At 44.8% G+C, this 24,699-nt stretch overlaps 1 protein-coding gene across 1 annotated transcript in view; it reads left to right on the top strand.

Annotated features, from left to right (window-relative positions):
• LOC126092942 (cadherin-related tumor suppressor-like) overlaps nt 1–24,699 on the top strand; it is a 103,303-nt gene that overhangs the window by 64,023 nt on the left and 14,581 nt on the right. The window contains exons 5-6 of the mRNA XM_049908672.1: nt 17,754–18,389; nt 24,605–24,699. Of these exons, the coding sequence (XP_049764629.1) occupies nt 17,754–18,389; nt 24,605–24,699 (731 nt within the window). The remainder of the gene's footprint in view (nt 1–17,753; nt 18,390–24,604) is intronic.

Below are 24,699 nucleotides of genomic sequence, written 5' to 3'. Positions count from 1 at the left end.
TTTTGGGAGGAAACCCATCGTTATAAACAGTTTCACAATCACGTAAAATCTTTGATGCTCGTGGAACAGCAGCATTTGAACGTATTCTGTCACTAAATCTCTATCTCGGTTACTACTCACCTGATTCTAAGACATATTGCTTATAACATGTGCGCATTAGCTGCCTTAAACACTGTTGAAATTTCCTTCGAAGCATGTTCACCGATTGAGGACATCTAATACGAGGTTTGACATACGAGGTGCGTTCACACATTATTTTTTTTAGAACATTGTTTGTCCTCTTCAAAATATTCCCCATTACATACTCTACAATTATGCCAGTGCTTTTTCTAATTCCCGGAACACTTTGGGAACTGTTTCCTCTGGATAGTTTATAGATCTGTTAACTGTGCATTTTTAATCTCATCCACGCTTGTAAAACAGCTGTCCTTGAAGGCCTGGTTTGAAATGTTTATGCCACTTGTATGCCTTTGGTTTACTCATAACAGACTCACCAAAAGTAATACTTAACATTTCCAAAAATTTTCATACACTTTATTCCATTCTTATAAAAAAATTTAATGCAGATTCTCCAATCTGTTTTTTTACAGAACAAATAATCGTTGATGATACCAAAACACATGTAACCTTTTTGACAGCTGACAAAAGAGTAAATACCCAATATGCATAACATTGTACACATACTTTTCAGTCATGTTTTCGAAGACAGTGACAAAAAGTAGTGCGAATCGGACTAATATAACAAACAAAATTATAAATTCTTGGAACTTTTTTACAATCTTTTCGTGTTGTAAGAAGTGTTAAAGTTTCAATGCAACCCTTCAAAAAAAACTTCTACCTTTTAGCAGAAACACAAAGTAAGAACAATCCTTAAATTCTACAGATTGCTTGCATTTATGAGGTTCGTTTTATGAATAGCAGTAGAGGAACATACATTCACATGAACAGACAGTCGATTCTATGTTTGTAGTAGATTCCTGACTTCCGTTCTTATGTTAATATTATTTACTCTTTAATGTTGTGTTTCGGAAGAAGCTATCGTCTTTTGTATTCCTTACGGTCTTAACGTCTCTGTCTAAAAATAAACGCAACCGGCACGTATCAGTACACGGCGTCGCCACAGATTTGACGCGCGCGCCGCGCCAGGGCCAGTACTACGCTGTGAAACGGCCTGTAGAAGCGCCTCGTGACGTAGCTGGCTGGGTCGCCAGTTCTTTAGTTCACCGTCACACTTAACAATATTTACATTGGATGTGTTCCCGTTATTGCCATGAGATGTCACTCCAGACACCCATTCCATATGGAACACATAACATTCGTGCTTCCAGACAACTTTCCTGCCGGACGCTGCTTACACTGCGTAAGTGATGATGTTCACTTACTTAAAGTTGTTTTTTTCAAATTTATTCATAACTCTACGCAGTGGCGCGCAAACAGAATACGCTACACCTAACAAGTCGTCTGGCCAAAGATACTTCATGCTACCCGTGTGAAGATGGGCCAGTAACTAATATAAAGTAACCTCATGGAACATGTATTGACTTCAAAATAATTAGTCTCCTGTATAAATTGCAGATATGCAATATGCTAAGAGACACATAACGTCTTACGGAATTACGTCTGATTATTTTAAAAAGGGACATGCACCTTTTATTACAGATTAGACGTTTGTCGCGTTTGAGAAGGCGTATTAAGTGAAATACGAAACATTTTGCAAAGGTGCTCAAGTTAAGAAAGCTTTGATGAGACGGGCTGTTGTAGAACGCTTCACTCCTGAGCGAAACATCTGTATCTTAGCTCAGTAATTTTAAAAGTGGTGGTACGTAAACTGTAAATCTACCACCAAACCAGAGGTTACTCTGAACTACTGTTCTTTATTAGACAGCATTCGTTGCCTTCGCACGTCCTTAAATCCAGTTACTAGGAGACCTGGTGGACTCGAGACTATGATGCTCTTCGACTGTTTTAAAATGTGCGAATCAAAGTTTTGAGGCAGAGTGAGGATTGCACCTTTCGATATGCAGTCTGACGCCTAACGACGAAGCTACATTTAATAAGATGTGTTATTTAGACATAAATAGAGCTAGTAACTGTTTAAAAGATTAAAGGAGATGTCTGTTCCAACCCACAACTAAATTATGCTGAAATTGACGCTTGGTGCAAGAGTGGAAATACAATTCATAATCAATTAAATACTGGTTTATACTAAATGGATGTTAGGACTCGGAAGCAAGTTGCGTATCGTCCTACAAACCCACAACTAAATTATGCTGAAATTGACGCTTGGTGCAAGAGTGGAAATACAATTCATAATCAATTAAATACTGGTTTATACTAAATGGATGTTTGGACTCGGAAGCAAGTTGCGTATCGTCCTACTTTCATGTCCTTGCGCTTCCAAATGCAGGAATGGAAATACCGCTCATTTTAATATGTGCGGGGGAGAAGGGGCTGTGTTATTGACTGTCTGTTACATATACACTTGTAGAATGATATATAGTGCTATACGAATCGAGGAGCTTTATTATATTACGAAAATTTTTTCTGTCTGCGAGAACGCAATAGACGTTCTGAGACAGTAGAGCTTCTCCTTGGAGAGCAAATCTTGCAACGATCGTATGTACAACGGTGATTTACCTTGGTTCGGAGACATAACGAGTACGGACATGTATACTGATTAACCATTTCAAGAAAAAGAGAACAGCAAAATTTTAAGGTACATAGCATTTTTTGGGTTAACTGAAGAACGGGATGCAACCAGTCGGCTTTGGCCAATCACGCCATAGGTTACTCATACACTCCTGGAAATGGAAAAAAGAACACATTGACACCGGTGTGTCAGACCCACCATACTTGCTCCGGACACTGCGAGAGGGCTGTACAAGCAATGATCACACGCACGGCATAGCGGACACACCAGGAACCGCGGTGTTGGCCGTCGAATGGCGCTAGCTGCGCAGCATTTGTGCACCGCCGCCGTCAGTGTCAGCCAGTTTGCCGTGGCATACGGAGCTCCATCGCAGTCTTTAACACTGGTAGCATGCCGCGACAACGTGGACGTGAACCGTATGTGCAGTTGACGGACTTTGAGCGAGGGCGTATAGTGGGCATGCGGGAGGCCGGGTGGACGTACCGCCGAATTGCTCAACACGTGGGGCGTGAGGTCTCCACAGTACATCGATGTTGTCGCCAGTGGTCGGCGGAAGGTGCACGTGCCCGTCGACCTGGGACCGGACCGCAGCGACGCACGGATGCACGCCAAGACCGTAGGATCCTACGCAGTGCCGTAGGGGACCGCACCGCCACTTCCCAGCAAATTAGGGACACTGTTGCTCCTGGGGTATCGGCGAGGACCATTCGCAACCGTCTCCATGAAGCTGGGCTACGGTCCCGCACACCGTTAGGCCGTCTTCCGCTCACGCCCCAACATCGTGCAGCCCGCCTCCAGTGGTGTCGCGACAGGCGTGAATGGAGGGACGGATGGAGACGTGTCGTCTTCAGCGATGAGAGTCGCTTCTGCCTTGGTGCCAATGATGGTCGTATGCGTGTTTGGCGCCGTGCAGGTGAGCGCCACAATCAGGACTGCATACGACCGAGGCACACAGGGCCAACACCCGGCATCATGGTGTGGGGAGCGATCTCCTACACTGGCCGTACACCACTGGTGATCGTCGAAGGGACACTGAATAGTGCACGGTACATCCAAACCGTCATCGAACCCATCGTTCTACCATTCCTAGACCGGCAAGGGAACTTGCTGTTCCAACAGGACAATGCACGTCCGCATGTATCCCGTGCCACCCAACGTGCTCTAGAAGTCAACTACCCTGGCCAGCAAGATCTCCGGATCTGTCCCCCATTGAGCATGTTTGGGACTGGATGAAGCGTCGTCTCACGCGGTCTACACGTCCAGCACGAACGCTGGTCCAACTGAGGCGCCAGGTGGAAATGGCATGGCAAGCCGTTCCACAGGACTACATCCAGCATCTCTACGATCGTCTCCATGGGAGAATAGCAGCCTGCATTGCTGCGAAAGGTGGATATACACTGTACTAGTGCCGACATTGTGCATGCTCTGTTGCCTGTGTCTATGTGCCTGTGGTTCTGTCAGTGTGATCATGTGACGTATCTGACCCCAGGAATGTGTCAATAAAGTTTCCCTTTCCTGGGACAATGAATTCACGGTGTTCTTATTTCAATTTCCAGGATTAATTTCTTTACTTTCCTGCCATAGATAATAAATCGGTTGTCTGTTGTGAATAAGCGTTATTTCAATTTCCAGGATTAATTTCTTTACTTTCCTGCCATAGATAATAAATCGGTTGTCTGTTGTGAATAAGCGCCATCATTGTAAATTGAAATAAATGAATGTGCTTTTAAAAGACAGAGCTAGACATTGCGGAAGATTTTTTTCGTTTTGCATTGATTTAAATAATTGGTTCTTTCCAATTCATTCGGTACTTAATTTCATTCTTAATGACTCTGAGATAATTTGGAAGAATAGTTTTTCATTTAGAAGAATTTTGAATTTTTCGTTTTCGTATATATGTGTGGATTAATCTATTCCCATGAATATGAAAGACTTAAAGCAGGATTTGGGCGCAGACATTATGGCAACAATTCGATTTTTGCAAATGTCTGGTCTTCTTGCTAAAAACGTTCGTCGTCGTGAGTGCGGCGAACATATGCGCCTGATATGTGTTCTGTTCGTCGTATTCACGATTTATTCACATGGAGTGTAGCAAGGATCGACTATGGCTCTCAATTAGACGAGGAACATGGTTTGAGAAATCGAAGCTGGCCTTGAGGGATATAATAGGAATTACATACTGTTGGTGTTTGAGGTATCCTGTGTGGCTGTGTGTGCATGCAGGTGAGTGAGCGTACGGTTTTATAGTGTTGTCCGTTTTGTAGGGAAGTTCGTGTAGGCGGCCTTTTGGGGGGGGGGGGGGGGGAGGCGGGTGTTATAGTCGAAGTCGTTGAGTCTCATTTTGTCGAAAGAAAGTACAACAGGGTGGAACCTGCGGTGGGATTACAGGTTTGAGAAGTTCTAACTTCAGGTCCAGAATGTGTTGATGTAGTTTTAAAGTGTTGGTGAAATTATTGTAGATCATGTTGCAGAGGGTTCTGTAGTTATTTCCCATGGTTTTTCTTCATACAGGGCTTTGGGGAATAGGGGTTTTCAGCATCTTGTCGTCAATCATAATGTTGAGTTTAGATCTCCATCAACTGGGTTTTGTACTATTAGTATAGAAGGTTATAGGTCAGCCATAAAATCTGTTTTAGGCAGGGAGAAACGACGCATTTTGACACTACAGAGCCATTTAGACGAATATTCACGGAGGCGTAGAGTTCCCGATACATATTGCCTGTTCAAGTGATTCCTTTAAAGTGTTAGGCAAATGTATAGTCCAAAATTTGTTTGTTGATTTCAGGCTGATATGGCGGGTGGGGTGGGTAACCGATGATTAAGGGAAAAAGTAGGTTTGCTCGGGATGGTTAAATATTGATTTGGATTTTTTGTGGTTGATCCATCGGTGTTCATTTTTCTTATTTTAGGTAATTTTCTTCTGTGGTTTTTTTTATTATTTCTCTTCATTTCGTTGATGTGAACTTCTTGGTTTATATTTTTGTATGTATGTGTTGTTTTTTCGTGAATTTGTGTTCCTCGTGTATGTGATTTTTATTGACGTCCTTCAAGCCAAGCTTTTGGTTTTTTACGGAGGAGTTTGCGTATGCCAAGTTTAGTTTTTTATTTTTATGTTGTACTGAATTTGTCAATTTTGAAGTATTTCTTTGTCATATTACCGTATATTGTTCTGCGTTAGATATGGGTTCGGCTGCAGTACAGAAAACAAATTTTGCAGTTATTGCTCTTTTTCCCTTTTCTAGTACTTGTATCACTACGATTTTTTCCTGTCTATATCAGCACTATTGACAGCGAAAGGACCGACATACGTAAAATTTACATCCCGTAGTTCAGTTGACGTATACAGGTCAGCTGAAGAATACAGGGTTATTACAAATGATTGAAGCGATTTCACAGCTCTACAGTAACTTTATTATTTGAGATATTTTCACAATGCTTTGCACACACATACAAAAACTCAAAAAGTTTTTTAGGCATTCACAAATGTTCGATATGTGCCCCTTTAGTGATTCGGCAGACATCAAGCCGATAATCAAGTTCCTCCCACACTCGGCGCAGCATGTCCCCATCATTGAGTTCGAAAGCATCGTTGATGCGAACTCGCAGTTCTGGCACGTTTCTTGGTAGAGGAGGTTTAAACACTGAATCTTTCACATAACCCCACAGAAAGAAATCACATGGGTTAAGTCGGGAGAGCGTGGAGGCAATGACATGAATTGCTGATCATGATCTCCACCACGACCGATCCATCGGTTTTCCAATCTCCTGTTTAAGAAATGCCGAACATCATGATGGAAGTGCGGTGGAGCACCATCCTGCTGAAAGATGAAGTCGGCGCTGTCGGTCTCCAGTTGTGGCATGAGCCAGTTTTCCAGCATGTCCAGATACACGTGTCCTGTAACGTTTTTTTCGCAGAAGAAAAAGGGGCCGTAAACTTTAAACCGTGAGATTGCACAAAACACGTTAACTTTTGGTGAATTGCGAATATGCTGCACGAATGCCTGAGGATTCTCTACCGCCCAGATTCGCACATTGTGTCTGTTCACTTCACCATTAAGAAAAAATGTTGCTTCATCACTGAAAACAAGTTTCGCACTGAACGCATCCTCTTCCATGAGCTGTTGCAACCGCGCCGAAAATTCAAAACGTTTGACTTTGTCATCGGGTGTCAGGGCTTGTAGCAATTGTAAACGGTAAGGCTTCTGCTTTAGCCTTTTCCGTAAGATTTTCCAAACCGTCGGCTGTGGTACGTTTAGCTCCCTGCCGACTTCCGCGGGCTACGCGTGAAACTTGCCCGCACGCGTTCAACCGTTTCTTCGCTCACTGCAGGCCGACCCGTTGATTTCCCCTTACAGAGGCATCCAGAAGCTTTAAACTGCGCATACCATCGCCGAATGGAGTTAGCAGTTGGTGGATCTTTGTTGAATTTCGTCCTGAATCGTCGTTGCACTGTTATGATCGACTGATGTGAGTGCATTTCAAGCACGACATACGCTTTCTCGGCTCCTGTCGCCATTTTGTCTCACTGCGCTCTCGAGCGCTCTGGCGGCAGAAACCTGAAGTGCGGCTTCAGCCGAACAAAACTTTATGAGTTTTTCTACGTATCTGTAATGTGTCGTGACCATATGTCAGTTGGACCACTTTTTTCGCTTTGTGATAGAGGGCGCTGTCATAGTTCAAACGTACAAGTACATGGTGTCACCTAACATTCCGCCAGTGTGGACGGTATTTGCTTCGTTATACATTACCCGTGTTAAAATGGACCGTTTACCAATTGCGGAAAAGGTCGATATCGTGTTGATGTATGGCTAGTGTGATCAAAATGTCCAACGGGCGTGTGTTATGTACGCTGCTCGGTTTCCTGGACGACAACATCCAAGTGTCCGGACCGTTCGCCGGATAGTTACGGTATTTAAAAAAAATAAAATAAAATGTGTGTGAAATCTTATGGGACTTAACTGCTAAGGTCATCAGTCCCTAAGCTTACACACTAATTAACGTAAATTATCCTAAGGACATACACACACACCCATGCCCAAGGGAGGACTCGAACCTCCGCCGGGATCAGCCGCATAGGCCATGACTGCAGTTCCTGAGACCGCTCGGCTAATCCCGCGCGGCTACGTTATTTAAGGAAACAGGAAATGTTTAGCCACATGTGAAACGTCAATTACGACCTGCAAAAAAATGATGATGCCCAAGTAGGTGTTTTAGCTGCTGTCGCGGCTAATCCGTACATCAGTAGCAGACAAACTGCGCGAGAATCGGGAATCTCAAAAACGTCGGTGTTGAGAATGCTACATCAACATGGATTGCACCCGAACCATATTTCTATGCACCAGGAATTGCATGGCGACGACTTTGTACGTCGTGTACAGTTCTGCCACTGGGCACAAGAGAAATTACGTGACGATGACAGATTTTTTGCACACGTTCTGTTTAGCGACGAAGCGTTATTCACCAACAGCAGTGACGTAAACCGGCATAATATGCACTATTGAGCAACGGAAAATCCAGGATGGCTACGACAAGTGGCACATCAGCGACCTTGGCGGGTTAATGTATGGTGCGGCATTATGGGAGGAAGGATAATTGGCCCCCATTTTGTCGATGGCAATGTAAATGGTGCAATGTATGCTGATTTCCAACGTAATGTTCTACCGATGTTACTACAAGATGTTTCACTGCATGACAGAATGGTGATGTACTTCCAGCATGATGGATGTTCGGCACATAGCTCGCGTGCGGTTGAAACGGTATTGAATAGCATATTTCATGACAGGTGGATTGGTCGTCGAAGCACGTTCACCGGATCTGACGTCCCCGGATATCTTTCTGTGGGGAAAGTTGAAGGATATTCGCTATCGTGATCCACCGACAACGTCTGACAACATGCGTCAGCGCATTTGCAATGCATGTGCAAACATTACGGAAGGCGAACCACTCGCTGTTGAGAGGAATGTCGTTACACGTATTGCTAAATGCACTGAGGTTGACGGACATCATTTTGAGCATTTATTGCATTAATGTGGTATTTACAGGTAATCACGCTGTAACAGCATTCGTTCTCAGAAATGATAAGTTCACAAAGGTGGATGTATCACATTGGAACAACCGAAAGAAAATGTTCAAAAGTACCTACGTTCCGTATTTTAATTTTAAAAAACCTACCTGTTACCAACTGTTCGTCTAAAATTGAGAGTCATATGTTTGTGACTATTACAGCGCCATCTATCACAAAGTGAAAGAAGTGGTCCAACTAAAACATTCATATTTCTTTACGTACTATATCAACAGAGGTATTCCATGCTACCGTTATTTCTATCCCCCTTTTTTTCTTATTGTTTTACAGAAGTACTAGGACTCAAACAAGGTATATCCTTAACATTATGTTCGAAATATTAATGGACGTTATATACGTTTACCATTTGTTTTCTCTCTAGCATTCCTTTGTTTATGAACATTTGTCTTTGCTGTCAAATCAGTGTAATAAATCATCTCTGACAAATTTTGTCGTCAGTGGTCAAAGCCGACCGGGTTTTATCACCACCACCTAGAGACAAGGCCGCGGCGCGAAATTCATAGCAGGTCGTGACGTCACTCCAAGCGGGCCACCATGTTGTGTTTCGAAGCGTTTGTTTATCTACACGTTTGTTGGATCGAGAGCTATATTCGTGCTTAAAACTAGCGATTACAGTGTTTACGTGTAGTGAAGCTACTGTGAACATGGTTTACAAGTGTTGTGTGCCAAGGTGTCGTGGGAATTACGGAACTCGACCGAAAGTAATGTTGTTTTCCTTTCCGAAAGATGCGAATCTGCGTTGGAAATGTGTTTCGGCGATTCATCGGGGCAATTTCCAACCCACTGAGCACACGAAGGTACGTAAAAACTATATACCTAGTACAATTGTTATTTTTTTCTGGTGGAATATCTTGCATTTTGGATACATTTGACTAAAATTGTGAGCAAAAGTTCGCAGTAAATAGGCCTAGTATTCGTTATCAAGTGGCTTCATTTTGATTTTGAAAACAAAATATAAATTTGTGGCTCGTGTTACTTTTTATTCGTGTTTAAATTTCTCTGCAGTTAGTATTTTGTTACGCATTACCGTTACGCTTTATTTTCTATTTGTGAGTGGGTGTTGTTTTTCACTCTCGCATTAGTTAGCATGAGTGCTAACGAATGTTGAAAGTGCTGTTTTCATGTTTAAAAGCGATCTCTCTGTATGAAGCATATCTGTTTTATTTTTCGATGTGTCAAACAATGGAAAAAATTAATCTAGAAATAGGTTAAATTTGTTATTGACGTTTTTAGCTTGACACATTGTCTCATTCCAACTGCTGCAAATGTCTGCTCAAGGTTTGTAGATTTTCACTGTTGACTTATGCTCAAAATCTGCCATATTTTTACAGGAAAGAAAATTTACATTACAATAACAATGCATAATTGTTTATGTGAGGTGAGTTAAAAGTGATTGTTTGCTTGGGGAATGTACTCAGCTTTCCTGAGGGAGCTCTATAAACAGCTACACAATACGTATTTAGGATACTAAAGGCAGAGGAATTTAATATTATACACTGTATTAGTGCAGAATTTTTCAAGTGAGTGTAAATAATAGTTGTCTGGTCCAGAAAGAATGTACTTTATCACAGTGCATTTTTCACAAATGTACCTTGTTTTATCGCAATATTATTTACATCCCGCACTCGTACGTTTTCACTGGCTATTGATAAGTCTTATGCAATTACATTACCGGTAAAAAAGAATTATAAACTATAGTTTCTGCTATATCGCGATTGATAAAGTTACTTATTTTAACCATTCGGCAAAGTACTCTCCTCTTTGCGTGGTATCATTTGCCAAGATCTCGTTTCGTTATCTCCAGCGGTTTACGAGATATGACAGGCGTTATGAATATTTCATTCCCGCGCGTTGCGATCGGAAGTGAAGTTGCTGCAGATGCTCAATTTTTTCGAGATTGGAAGCAGATATTGATCCAAAGTTTTACGAAAATTTCAAAACCGCATCTGTATTTCATACTCAGCAATATAATGTGTAATATGCATGAAACACAAATTCATAGCGATCCCTAATTTTGATGGCAACGTTCTCAAATTTGATACTCATCTGTGAAATACCACAATAGTTATGACCATTATCGAAATGATTGGCACTTCATCATGAAGCTGCCATATAAAGCTAAAAGTATTTCAGAAATTAATTATTTTTTACGGAATAGGTTCTGTAAAACCGTTTGACAAAGATTTGCAGGCCGTGCGTCTCGATTCTTTAAGCGCAGCGCCAAGCCAACCCTAGCCCGCTTTGCGTGACGTCACAAGAGCGCGCCGCGGCCTTCTCTTTAGGTGGTGGTGGTTTTATCCCGTTCTTCAGTAGTCCCCATTTTTTTGTCTATAAGTTACTGATCTGAGTGTGTATGTTGAGTATTGTCATAGGATTTTCGTACATTGATATGTGGATGTTCACTGGTTACTCTACAAGCACGTCACTTCATCGGGAGAATTAATAACCCGTTGGTATGCTGTGGAAATCTACGTATCTCGCCTCGTTAGGACATACATGAGTCGACGGAGTGCTACAATTGCACTAATACTGTACAGGCTCCGAGGATTCTGTGGGTGAGAGTAAATGCAATATACAGGTTCAGGAGATCATATGTCATTTAGCAGAGTTGCAGCTAACGGCGGGACCTTCAGAGACAAATGCAGTGATTTCCGCAAATTCTCTTAAATTTTGTGGGTTCTTCAAAATCAAATTGAGTCACGGTATTATCATTTAATTGTGATATACGTGTGTGTATATCATTTAATTAAATGACCAATAGCTGAATACCAAGAGAACTAAATGAAGTAGTACTTGTACGTGACGAACTAAAAGTAATAATTATGATAATGGTAACCAAACAAAAGCATTTCAATAATAAACTTACAATCAGTTTATTACATAAAACTCATGGTTCATATAATTTACTGTATGTGGTTGTGATAAGAAAGAGATTAACCTTCACTTGATAACGAGGCCATTATGGACCGAGCGCGAATTCCGACAGAACAACCGTGTGTCCTTTCCCTAACAGCAGCTAGGCTTTCGTCTAAAGCAGTGGTCGTCAAACTCTCTTTATGTGTGAGCCAATATTTACGATGTCGGGCAGCACCTCGGGACGTATGTGGGGGAAGGGATTGTGGTGGGGAGAGGGGGGAGGCAGTGCAGTGGCCGCCCGTAGAGAAATTCTATTTTCACCAAACCGTGGTTAGTGATAGTAGCTCACCACTAACATGTTTTGTACCTGCATATGATAAGGTATTACACCAAATATTTTAAAGTAAAAAAATAAAATAATGTATTGGAACTACATGTATCATTTCTGAAGACTTACGTAGTGATCAACTTTGCGTACCTAATGCGAGTACTGTGGCCAAAGTCATTGCAGCAGGACCCCTTTCTTGTTTTTTTCTGATTTCCTGTCACATTTTCTAGGTATCTTCAGCCATATTATCTGAAACAATACGAAGCGCCTGCAGAAGACCGTTTTCTATCGGACTTTTGTATCAAACCAAATATAGCACAACCGAGACGTCTATCAGTAATGTATCCTTATTAATTGAAAATTGTCACAAAGAGATAAAATGGTGTATGATAGCTTGGTATATAAATGTGTTTGGAAGTCAGTTTTATTTGTTATATTCTGTCTGTTTTTTGAAAGTAATTCATTCTCATTCGAGTGACACCTGGGCCACTTTTCCCGACGAATGTGTGGTGACTTTTTCCCGTTCGGACGCCGTGTCAGCATAAGTGACCCTAAGAAGGAACTATCTAAATGAAATAAATAACAAGGACCTACATTTCTAGACCACAAAGGACGTTGTTTCAACACTGATACTGTAAAAAGTTATTACTCTTCGCACAAGTGAAGTTACAAGAACAATATGAACGGCTTGTCTCACAACAGACGACTCAAAAACAAACAAGTTTTTAGTAAAAAATATCGAAAAAGCTTCGTCTGTCTCACTGATGACAACAGCGCTGTGTATTAGGCAGGCACCAGCACAGTTCAGGGCAAAAAATAAGTAACTGTTATTTTTTCTCGTCCTGGCTATTTTACCGCACCGTCCCATACCAAACGTACTATTGATTGGTAACCTACACAAATTATTATGTTATATGAGTTCATAGCAGTATTGCAATATGAGGCACGTTCACAAATGGTTACTGAATATTTTGAATGGCATTTTTCTTTTCTCAATGCATCGTGTTACAACGACCTTAATTTGATTTCATATTTCTTGCTACAGTCTTGTACCACGTTTGAAGCCGAGCGTCTTCATAATGTGCATTCACGAACCCGTGTCACTTCCGTTTGACATTTATACCACGACGGATGACCCGTGCTAGTTGCGCGCGCTCGCAAGTTGTCACTGGAAGACAAACAGTACAGTACGGTGCAGTACTACCCCTCTCCCTTCACTTGACACGTCAGTGGCCGCACTACGTACCTCTCTGGCCCTGACGTAAGCGGCAAACATTGTTCAGCTCGTGGCCGAATTCATCAACGTCAACTGGTATTAAGCACATCTCAAAATAGTAGTGTCTCTGCAAGTATTTTTGTTTGTTACTGAGCAAGAAAAATACACTCTTAAGACGCTGTTAACGTTAATAGATATTTTTGGCTTCTGTTGTTAGTTGCTAGAAGCATATTACACGTGTTATAAAGTACGGCTGAGAACCGCGGGCCGCGGGAATAGCTGATACGAGCCGCATTCGGTCCAGGGGCCGCTGTTTGACCATCACTGGTCTGAAGCGAATGAGGCAAAGTACGAGCACCTGAAATCTGGACAGCTGAACATGCTTTCTTGCTACCGTGAGTCCAGAGCTTCGATCGCTGCGCCACCAACCTAGATAGCCAATAGGAACAGGAGCACCTGGGAGGGAGGGAGGGAGTAGTCTTGCAATCCCAGGCCTCGTCTCCTACCTTACAAACTTCACACGAGCTGGAAGAGACGAGGTACTGGCGGAATTAGAGCTGTGAGGAGGGGTCGTGAGCCGTGCTTGGGTAGCTCAGTTGGTAGAGCACTTGCCCGCGAAAGGCAAAGGTCCCGAGTTGGAGTCTCGGTCCGGTACACAATTTTAATCTGCCAGGAAGTTTCAATAAACAGCTCTCCTGTCGGACTTGTTCAAAAGACGCGCACTGATCTCACAAGTCCTTTACGTTGACTTTTACGTAGCGTTATGGCTGGCTTGCGACAGACGAGGCAAATAAGCTATATTTATAACTCGGGGAAGGCGGAAGATCCATTGACAAAATGTTGGAGATTGTTCACGGTATTTTTTTGAGTTATGTCAGTCATTTGATTTCATTATCCTCATTCGTGTTTGTATCTGTACTGCACAGAAAATATCTACTGAACACTGCAAATGTCGACGATATGCACTGTGTCTCTTTTTTTAGTAACAAACTTGTTTTATGTGGAATCCTGCCTTGACGTCAAATATTTGGTGTCTCGTCAAAAATACTAAAGAAATTATGGTCTGCAGATTCGAGTTGATCATTAAGCAATAAGTTAGAGTATCTTTTTTTGTTTCTATAAATTTGAATGTTTTCTAGAATGTCAAGCTTGTATGTGATGGAGACACGTAATATTTATAATGTCATCTCTGTTGGACGCCTATGTGCTACTTACGACAATTTTGTAAGGTCTGCGTGTTATAGGCAACTGTTAATATCACCATTGTTTGCCTTGATGTTGTAACCTATATGTGTCCTAAGGTATGTACAAAAATTTATATGTATACATGTTATATAAGCGGATTCCGAGCCCATTTTTATTAGTGTTTTCTGTCCTCCCTAGATCCGATCATGGCGGCTTTAGTTTCGCCGAAACCGGTAATCATGGAATAAAAAGAATTCCTGCGATCTTGGCTACAAGTTTATTGTTTTACAACCATCTAGATCGCTCCCACATGAGCATAATGTGCTCCCTACAGAACTATTTTGGGCCTCTTTGCCTATTTCTATGTAATACGTTACAGTTACAGGATGAAATTTCCACACTGTAGCGGAGTGTGCGCTGATATGAAACTTCGTGAGCCGGCCGCGGTGGTCTAGCGGTTCTGGCGCTGCAGTCCGGAACCGCGGGACTGCTACGGTCGCAGGTTCGAATCCTGCCTCGGGCATGGGTGTGTGTGATGTCCTTAGGTTAGTTAGGTTTAAGTGGTTCTAAGTTCTAGGGGACTTATGACCTAAGATGTTGAGTCCCATAGTGCTCAGAGCCATTTTTGAAACTTCGTGACAGATTAAAAATGTGTGCCAGACCGAGAAGATGAGGGGTCCTTTGACTTCCTCGGTCAAGTGAGCTACCGAACCACAACTCACGACCTCTCCTCATAGCATCTCCTACCTTCCAAACTTCACAGAAGCTCTACTGCAAAACTTGCAAGACTAGCACTCCCGAAAGAAGGGATATTGCAGAGACATGGCTTAGTCCCAGCCTAGGGGATGTCTCGAGATTGAAATTTTCACTGTGCAGCAGGGAGACTCCAGTCTAGGTCCGGCGCAAAGTTTAAATGTGTCAGGACGTTTCATACGCTGCAGTTGTTTACGTTCAATGTGAGCTGCCAATGACCGATCCACTGCTGATGTCGGTGCATTTCGCTAGTTTTGTGGCGTTGTTACCTTGTTACATAGAGCACGTCGTCTGCGAACAAACTCATGGAATTTGCGGCGATATCCGCGTTGTTAAACAGTAAAACCCTGCCACACCCCCTTAGGATAGTCCTGCAACTACGTGTATGTCTGTCGATTCTGTTTTGTGGTTTCTGTCTCCAAGTGAGTCCTGCATGCTATCAGATCTGCCCCCACTCTAGGTAAGCTCATATTTTGTCCACTAAACTACAGTGCGGACAGTTGTTAATGGCTCTCTGACATCAGAAACATGCTATCAACCTGTTCGGCAATGGCCGCGGGAATCTGAATTTCATGGACGAACAGAGCACAGAGTACGGTCGATAAATCTAGAACAGATGGACGTGAGAAATGGAGGAGTATAGTTGGACGCACGCATTTAGATGCATGTATCTGTCGACCATTCTAGAAAACTGGAATGATCTGGGCATTTTTGCTGTCGACTGTTACCTTTCGTTGGTCCAGCGACCGAGTAAATTTACGTAAGACCAAAACTTGTTTGGTTTTTTACTCAGATCCGAAGGCAAAATTTTATTTTCAAATTCATTGAACGTTCCTCACATTGACCATTTCCGACATAGTGACGGTAGTAACCCACAGTAGTCCAGGAAAAGTTCAAATGGTTCAAATGGCTCTGAGCACTATGGGACTCAACATCTTAGGTTATAAGTCCCCTAGAACGTATAACTACTTAAACCTAACTAACCTAAGGACATCACACACACCCATGCCCGAGGCAGGATTCGAACCTGCGACCGTAGCAGTCCCGCGGTTCCGGACTGCAGCGGCAGAACCGCACGGCCACCGCGGCCGGCTCCAGAAAAGGTGTCTCAAGTTTATTTCAGTTACGGGCTAGAATATTTTACAATGGCTAATTAATTTAGGTCTATGACGACCATGTTCAGAGCAGAAAACAGTAAGACAGATGTATCTTGCCACAGAAAGCGCACCAAACTTACAGAGAAAGAGAATCGGAAGTCAATTTATGCGTAAAAGCCACATCCACATACTCGAGTAGAACTGGTTTTTAGTGACATCGAGCCACCATTTGTAAATACGGTACAGTCATTGTAATAAGTCAAACATGCTTCGCTGTTTTTACGCAACAACGTAAGCACATCGTACACTGTTTTAACATCTTATAACTAAATCTTCCCCGAGACATTTAAATCTCATGTTTATCTACGATAATGATGAAAGCAGAAGAAATGATTAAAAATTTGCGACAATTGGCTGAAGATATGAATTGAAGTTTGTGTTGGAGGAGGGAACTCGACTTGGGTAGATCGTGCAGCAGTACCGACCATAGTGCTGCCATGGTGTAATGGTTACCATTTCGAGTCCCGGCCATAGCGGACATTGTAGTTCATTATCGTACTGTTGTAACTCGTTGACACTATACGAGACGTAACACACTACACAGAACTGACGTCCAGTGACGGCTGCTAAGATGAATGTGTAAAAAGAAGCAGCTCTCCCTCGATCAGTTTCACTTCGTTCACCTCACTTTTCTCAAGCAGGGTTCGACTCGACTTAAATCTGTGATGAAGGCTCTCTTCGCTTCCGTAGCTGCTTTGTTACACTGCTATCGACTGTCGGGGGGAAGAGTGCTGCCGCTTGCACGTGAACAGGCCGATCGGGCTGCAGCTCCTGTTCCCGTGCACAGGAAGTGCATGCTGGTGAGGGAGGAGGAGGAGCGGCCGGCGAAGCCAACATCCGGCCGTGGCGTTCCTCCCACCAGTTGCTCAGGCGGGATGAAGTCGCACTCACTCTTGTTAGAAATGGGCACTGTCCTCCCACACGTAGCTTTGTATTACGGCGGGAGGGTCCCCCGTTCTGTGACGCTTGTGCTGTACACGTCTCTATCCGCCACATTTTAAAAGATTGAATGCAAAGGCAGCAGCAAAAATTGGTGGGATCTGCCCTCTATTTTAGCCGATGACGAGATGAGTGTTACTAGGATTTTAAAGTTTTGCGACGTGTCTGGACTCTGGTGTAAAGTTATAGGCTGGAGCTTTTAGTGTGTTTCAGAGTGGCTGGCTCCTCCTCTTTCTGCTTACGGTCAACCGGCCACCTATTCATTTAGCTCCTTCTACCACTTTCTTCCTGTGTCGTTAATGTTTTACTACTGACGCCACGCTTCATCCCCTGCTTCGGTGTGGGTCCGCGCACAGTCTTCCACCCTTTGTTACAGGTATATTACTTGCCGCTTTATCTTTCTCTACTGGGAATTTTAGTCGTCCTACTCTATTTTTGCACTGGCGCAAAGGACCTTACCGTCGTGCGCCCTTACTTACCACCGTCTCCATCCGTCCGTCCGATTACACGTCTTATAAAGTTCCCTCGCGAGTGTTTGATGAGTTTGTGGTGTAGCGCTTTCCGTATGTGGCAACTGTTTTCCGAAGTCGCACCGGCGCGCGGACGCTGCATCGGCCGTGGGGTTGCAGGTGTCGGCGAGCGACCGCGACGAGGGCGCCAACGCCGAGCTGCGCTTCGCGCTGGAGGCGGGCGACGCCGCGCTCTTCGCCGTCGAGCCGCGCTCCGGCGCCGTCACGCTGCGCGCGCCGCTGCCGCCGCCGGAGGACGCCGGGGGCGACGACGACGTCGACGACGCCGGAGGCGGCGCCGGCGGCGGCGGCCCGGTGTGGCGGCTGCGCGTGTCGGCGCGCGACGGCGGCGGCCGGCGCGCAGACCCGGACGCGACGGTGGAGCTGGTGGCGAGCGCGCGCCTCGCCGCCCTCGAGTTCGACTCGGCCGCCGGCTACCACTTCGAGGTCGCCGAGGACGACGGCTGGGAGGCGGCGGCGGCGGCGCCGGCGGCGGGCGGCCGCGTGGTGGGCCGCGTGCGCGTGGCGCGCGCCCACCGGGCCGTGACGTACGCCGTCGTCGCGGGGGACCCGGAGGGCAGCTTCGCCGTGGACGCGGCGTCGGGCGTGCTGAGCACGCGCGGCCCGCTGGACCGCGAGCGCGTGGCGCGCTACAGCCTGCGCGTGCTGGCGCGCGCCGGGCTCGCCGCCGGCGAGGCCGTCGTCAACGTCACGGTCAGTCGCCGCGCCTCTCCCTTCCGAACGTACCTACCCGCTACGGCAGTCCGCAGTGACACGGCCTCAGTTCGGCTGGGTGACTTTCCAATAAATAAAACAGTTTACGTCCCTCAGAATGTCTCACAAGTTCGTAACAAGTATCCACTACTACAGCACCTACAACGAAGAGCCCAAGAAACTGGTACACCGGCCTTATATCGTGTAGGGCCCCCAACAGTACACACGAGTGCCGCGACACGACGAGGCACGAACTCGACTAATGTCTCGAGTCCTGCTGACACACAAAGCCTGCAGGGCTGTCGGTTAATCCGTAAGAGGGAGTGGAGATCTCTTCTGAACAGCACGTTGCGAGGCGTCGCAGAGATTTCTAGGGGCTCCGGTGGCCAGCGGAACTGTTTAACTCAGAAGAGCGTTCCTGGAGCCACTCTAGCAATTCTCTACGTGTGGGGTGTCGCATTGTCCTGCTGAAATTTCCCAATCCGTCGGAATGCACAAAGTATATGAATGGATGCGGGTGATTTAGATAAGATGCTTACGTACGTGAAACCTGTCAGAGTCGTTATCTAGACGTGCCACGGATGCCGTATCACTCCAGGTGCGTACGACACACACCGTTATAGAGCCTCCACCAGCTTGAGAAGCCCCTGCTGACGTGCACCGTCCGTGGCTTCGTGACGTTGACTCCGTACCCGTACACGTCCATCCGCTCTATAAAATTTCAGGTGAGACTCGTACGACCAGGCAACATGTTTCTAGTCATCAGCAGTCCAATGTCGGGGCCGGCCGTAGTGGCCGACCGGTTTTACGCGCTTTAGTCTGGAACCGCGCGACCGTTACGGTCGCAGCTTCGAATCCTGCCTCTGCCATGGATGTATGTCGTGTCCTTAGGTTAGTTAGGTTTAACTAGTTCTGAGTTCTAGGGGACTGATGACCTCAGAAGTTACGTCGCATAGTGCTCAGAGCCATTTGAACCATTAATACCATCCAATGTCTGTGTCGACGGGCCCGTGGGAGGCGTAAAGCTTTTTGTCGTGCTGTCATCAAGGGTACACGACTGGACCTTCGGCTCCAAAAGCCCATATCGACGATGTTTCTTTGAGTCGTTTGCACGCAGACACTTGTTGATGGCCGAGCGTTGAAATCTACAGCAATTTGGGGAGGGGTTGCGCTTCTGGCAAGTTGAAGGATTCTCTTCAGTCGGCGTTGGTCCCGTTCTTGCAGGATCTTTTCCCGGCCGCAGCGATGCCGGGAGATTTGATGTTTTACCGGATTTCTCATAGTCACAGTGCACTTGTGAAGCGGTCGTTCGCGAAAATCCTCACTTCTTCGGTACTTGTGAATGCTGCGACCCATCGCTCGTTCGCCTACAATAACACGACGTTCAGATTCACTTAAATCTTGGTGACCTGTCGTTCTAGCAGCAGTAACCGATCCAACTGCGGCAGACACTTGTCTTATATAGGCGTTGCCGACCACAGCGGTGTATTCCGCCTCTTTACATATCTCAATGTGCATATTTCAATGCGCATGCGTATACCAGTTTCTTTGGCGCTTTAATGTAGTACGACAAGTATTATTTTGCAACATTACTCGACATTTAAACGTTAGCCCAGGCCCGGACTGAGACCGTTTCTGCACACCATATATGTTGATTAATTTTTTAAATTTTTGCTTCTATTTCTAGGAAAACCACTGAGATCCACACGTCCACTATTAGTACGTCTATTTTCAGATATTGCAGTCGAATACGGACTTCGTCCAAAAACATTGTCACTTGCCCCTGGAATGCAACCTGGGCGTTTTTGGTATGGGGACGGTGGTCCATTGCCTGTGTGGTATCTGTAATTCTCTGAAATATGATATCATGATGTCTGTAGCTTCGTTTAATAAGATTTATTTCGGTCGCCCTTTCCCGATCTGTTCCGAGGTGGACCTGCTAATTAGCATCTCGATCAGTCTTCACACAACTCGGTTCCTTTGCGCGTGGGTGGGTGCTGAAAGACAGCGTCGATTGCCCTGAAGCCACTCGAGTGACGCCAAGTCACCATTTTATGTGCTATTGCTGTGGACGCCGAGTTGCCCCTGTTGTCTCGGTAGGATGAGTTTGTGAGTTGGTGAAACGGCTCCTGGTGCACTACACCTCTAACGCAGATTCTCCCTTCCACCATTACGCAGCTATGCCTCAGGGTCAGGTAAAAAGAAAGGAGAGCGAAGGTTCTACAATACTCTAGTAAATTAGTAAAAAGTCAACACAAATGAGTTAAAAAGGTTTACTCATCTTTGTGACTTGTAGAATAATGGAGTCTGCAACACTGCATGTAAAGGCCCTCAATGGGGCGAACCATTCTAGCGACGATAAGTAGGAAAATCCTGCATTCCCGCTGATTCTTACCTTGTGGGTAACCAGGGAACGGACTACTGGTATTCGTCAAGCGTCGTCTAGCAGTGGAAGAAAGTGATGTATAAAGTTGAAAAGGAGCCTGAGTAACGGCAGAGTGCTCCTCTATCTGACTGACAGAAATCGCTCTCAAAAGACAAAACGCCAGTACAGTTCGCTAATTAAGCACGACCGAATGATACATCACAATTTAGAGATAATAAACAGCAGCAAGTTTCTGGTTAAAGAAGTGTTGACATCACTTGTCTTTTTATTTCAAATGTTTTGGCAAAGCTTGTGGAAAAAGATAAACGCACATATCAATCTCGAAATTAAAAAATATAATTCAACATGAGCAGCTCGAAGCATTTCATCTGTAATTACAGCTTGCGTGATGGCACCGCTCCCAGATACTTGGCTGCCAGTATGATCACTCATCAGCCTAGCCTGTGGAAGAGTATGGGTCGTAATGAAGTCTGCGAGGGTACTGGTATACGGACACTGCTTCGTTATATAAGCGAAGAGTAAAAACAATTTTATGACGAACTTGGTGCAGGACTAGTGGATGAAAAACTCCAAACGATTGCAGTTGAAAGGTGCGGCAAACTGCCGATCCGATTGAAAAAAATAGGACACACAAGAATATTTTTAAAAAGTTAAGAAACGGAGAGGAGTTCGTTAGAGACAGGGCACTAGTTGGTAGAAGCAGGGATAGCCAGTGAGGAAAGTGTTCCGCAACCAAGAAAGAAGGTGTGTTCTGTAGTGTCAGAGATATCAATGCTCTGTAGGAACAGGAGAAGTTGGGGACGAAAGCATGTTCTGCTACCTCGGAGGATATCAACGCTCGGTAGGAACAGGAGCAGCCAGCGGTTCCTCTTCCTATCGCGCGTTGATGTCTCCTAGACTACAGAATACATTTTGTTCTCCGGCAGCTCCTGTTCGTACAGAGCGCTGATACATCTGCGACTGCAGAGCGCACCGTCTTCCTGGCTGCTCCTGTTCCTACCGAGCGTTAATATCTCTGAGACAGCAGATCACGCTTTCGTCCCCAACTTCTCCTGTTCCTACGGAGCACTGATCTGATATCTCTGGCACTGCAGAACACACCTTCTTTCCTGGTTCCGGAGCACTTTCCTCACTGACTATCCTCGCCTCTTGTTTGCGTTCATATACCCGAGGCTGTAGTACACATTTTCTTTCCAGGCTGCTCCCTGCTCTTATCTCGTTGTGACATCTATGAACTGTAGAACACACATTTTTTACCGGATGGTCCTGTCGGTACTGAATGTTCGTATCTTCGACATTGAAACATATGCTGTATCACAATTAACTTCTGGTGTGCAAAGCTGTGTTATTTTTAAAACACATCAGAGGTGAATTGTTTTTATTGGGGACTGAAAAAAATCTCGTTTGGGACATGTGGGGGGGGCCGTGTCCTTGTAGTAGGAACCAGCCTGAAGTGGTTAAGGGAGATCGCGAGAATCCTAAATCAGGATGGTCGCGTGAAAATCGGAGGCTTTACTGTGCTGAATACAAGGCCAGTCTTTTTAAAGTGTGCCATCTCATCCGGTTTATCCGTAGTGCAATATTGTGTAGGAAATAAGTTGTTTAATAATGTAAAAAGCTTGTGCTATACTTTTCATTCATTTCTCACTTTGTCACTGCACACACTACATACAAGGTAGACACTACACACACTATCAGCTGATATGAAGACGATAGTGACGATGTTTGGTCTGTTTCCTGTACTGCAACTTCATATTTGTTAGACGTAAAAACTGAATCAGCATCCGCCTATAATGAGTGAGATGTTGTGCTCAGAAAGAGGATAAGGTTTTAACACATTCCATAGTTCTGTGAGTGTGTTTTTCCACAGAAAAGGCAAGCAAAAAATAAGATGAAAGTGTTATATGAAATGATAGACGTTTTGTTATTGTCATTATTATTTTTATTTGTGTTACATTTTTTTTTTACCAAGGCTGTACTCAGTGTTATCAAAATAATCGTTCACTGTATGGAATATATTGCTTAACAGCCACTTCTTAATTGCCTTTTTCAACAAGTTTGTTTTAGTGATCTCTTTAATCTTCTTGGATAATTTATTTTAGAGTTTTCTTTCCTGCCAGTAGATGCTGTTTGAGTTTTATGTTTATTCTGTCTCTGTAAATGTAAGTTCTTTTAGATCTTGATACATGGTCATGGGCAGTGCTGTTTGTGCAGTAATTATTAATGTTATTTTTGACATGCACAACTGATTGGTAAATGAATGAGTAGAAATTTTGTGTTCGTTAGAAAACCTGGTGAAGGTGCCGTTTACATTTAAGTGAACAGTATAATTTTCCTTCTTCAAAATTAAATTCATAGCGTTTGTTTTCTTTACGTTCTAAGTTACTTTTATACTAACTTATTGTGAACTTCCTTGTGGGTTTCATTTTATTTTCTCTGCAAGAAGTTGTGTTTTTTTTAGTGCCTATGACACTGCTGCCATCAGCAAAGAGAACTTTTCCGCTGTGACTAAGAACGTTAGAAAAGTCATAGATTTATATACTGAATCGCCAAAGAAACTGGTATATGAATGCCTATTCAGATAGTCGCATATGTAAAGAGGCAGAATACGGCACGGCGGTCGGCAAGGCCGATATAAGAAAACAAGTGTCTGGTGCTGTTGTTAGAATGGTTACTGCTGCTACAATTGCAGGTTATCAAGATTTAAGCGAGTTTGAAAGTGATCTTGTAGTCGGCCCACGAGCGATGGGACACAGCGTCTTCGAGGTGGCGATGAAGTGCGGATTTTCCCGTACGACCATTTCATCAGCGTACCGTGAATATCAGGAATGCGGCAAAACATGAAATCTCCGACATCGCTGCGGCCGGAGAAACACCCTGCAAGAACGGGACCAACGACGACTTAAGAGAGTCGTTCAACGTGACAGAAGTGCAACTCTTCCGCAATTTGCTGCATATGTAAATGCTGGCCATCAACAAGTGTGAGCGCGCGAACCATTCAACGGAACATCATCGATGTGGGCTTCCGGAGTCTAAGGTCCTCGACTGCACGACGACTGCACGACACAAAGCTTTTTACGCCTCACCTGGGCCCGTCAACGCCGACACTGGAGTGTTGGTGGCTGGAAACGTGTTGCCCGGTCGGACGAGTCCCCTTTGAAACTGTGTCGAGCGACTGGACATGTACGGGTACGGAGACAACTTCACGAATCCGTGGGCCCTGGATGTCAGCAGTGGAGGCTCTGAAATGGTTTGGGGCGTGTGCAGTTGGAGTATGGGGCTGTCGATAGCTCTAGGTACGACTCTGACAGGTCACACGTACGTAAGCATCCTGTCTGATCACCTGCTTCCATTCGTGTGCACGGTGGATTCCGAAGACTCGGTGAATTCCAGGAGGACAGTGCGACACCCCACACGTTCAGAACTGCTACAGAATGACTTCAGGAACACTGTTCTTAGTTTAACACTTCCGCCGGGCATTAAACTCCCCAGACACGGAATGCCTCGGGATACCTCGGAAGGTGCTGTTCGGAACAGATGTCCGCTCCCTCGTACTCTTATCGGATTGTGGACAGACGTGTAGGATTCACGGTGTCAGTTCCCTCGAGCACTACTTGAGACATATTAGGCAGGTATGACAGTTTCTTTGGCTCTTTAGTGTATAAGGGACCTTATTGTTGTAATGTGCTTCTCTGTGGACGTCGTAGATTATTATATTTGGTTCCGGCAAGTCTCGTATTAAAATGTTAGGTTCGTTTGAGGTATACATTACGCCTCGCCTTCGGGCCCTACTCGGAAGATTGCACGTGTCGTCGCGGTGTGCCGGCAGGTGCTGGACCTGAACGACAACGCGCCCGAGTTCCCGGGCGCGCCGGCCGAGGTGCGGCTGGCGGAGAACGCGGCCGTGGGCCAGGAGGTGTGCCT

This window comes from Schistocerca cancellata, chromosome 7 (genome assembly GCF_023864275.1).
Source record: "Schistocerca cancellata isolate TAMUIC-IGC-003103 chromosome 7, iqSchCanc2.1, whole genome shotgun sequence".
In the NCBI taxonomy this organism is placed as follows: Eukaryota; Metazoa; Arthropoda; class Insecta; order Orthoptera; family Acrididae; genus Schistocerca; species Schistocerca cancellata.
This window is presented reverse-complemented; position numbering and strand designations above follow the sequence as displayed.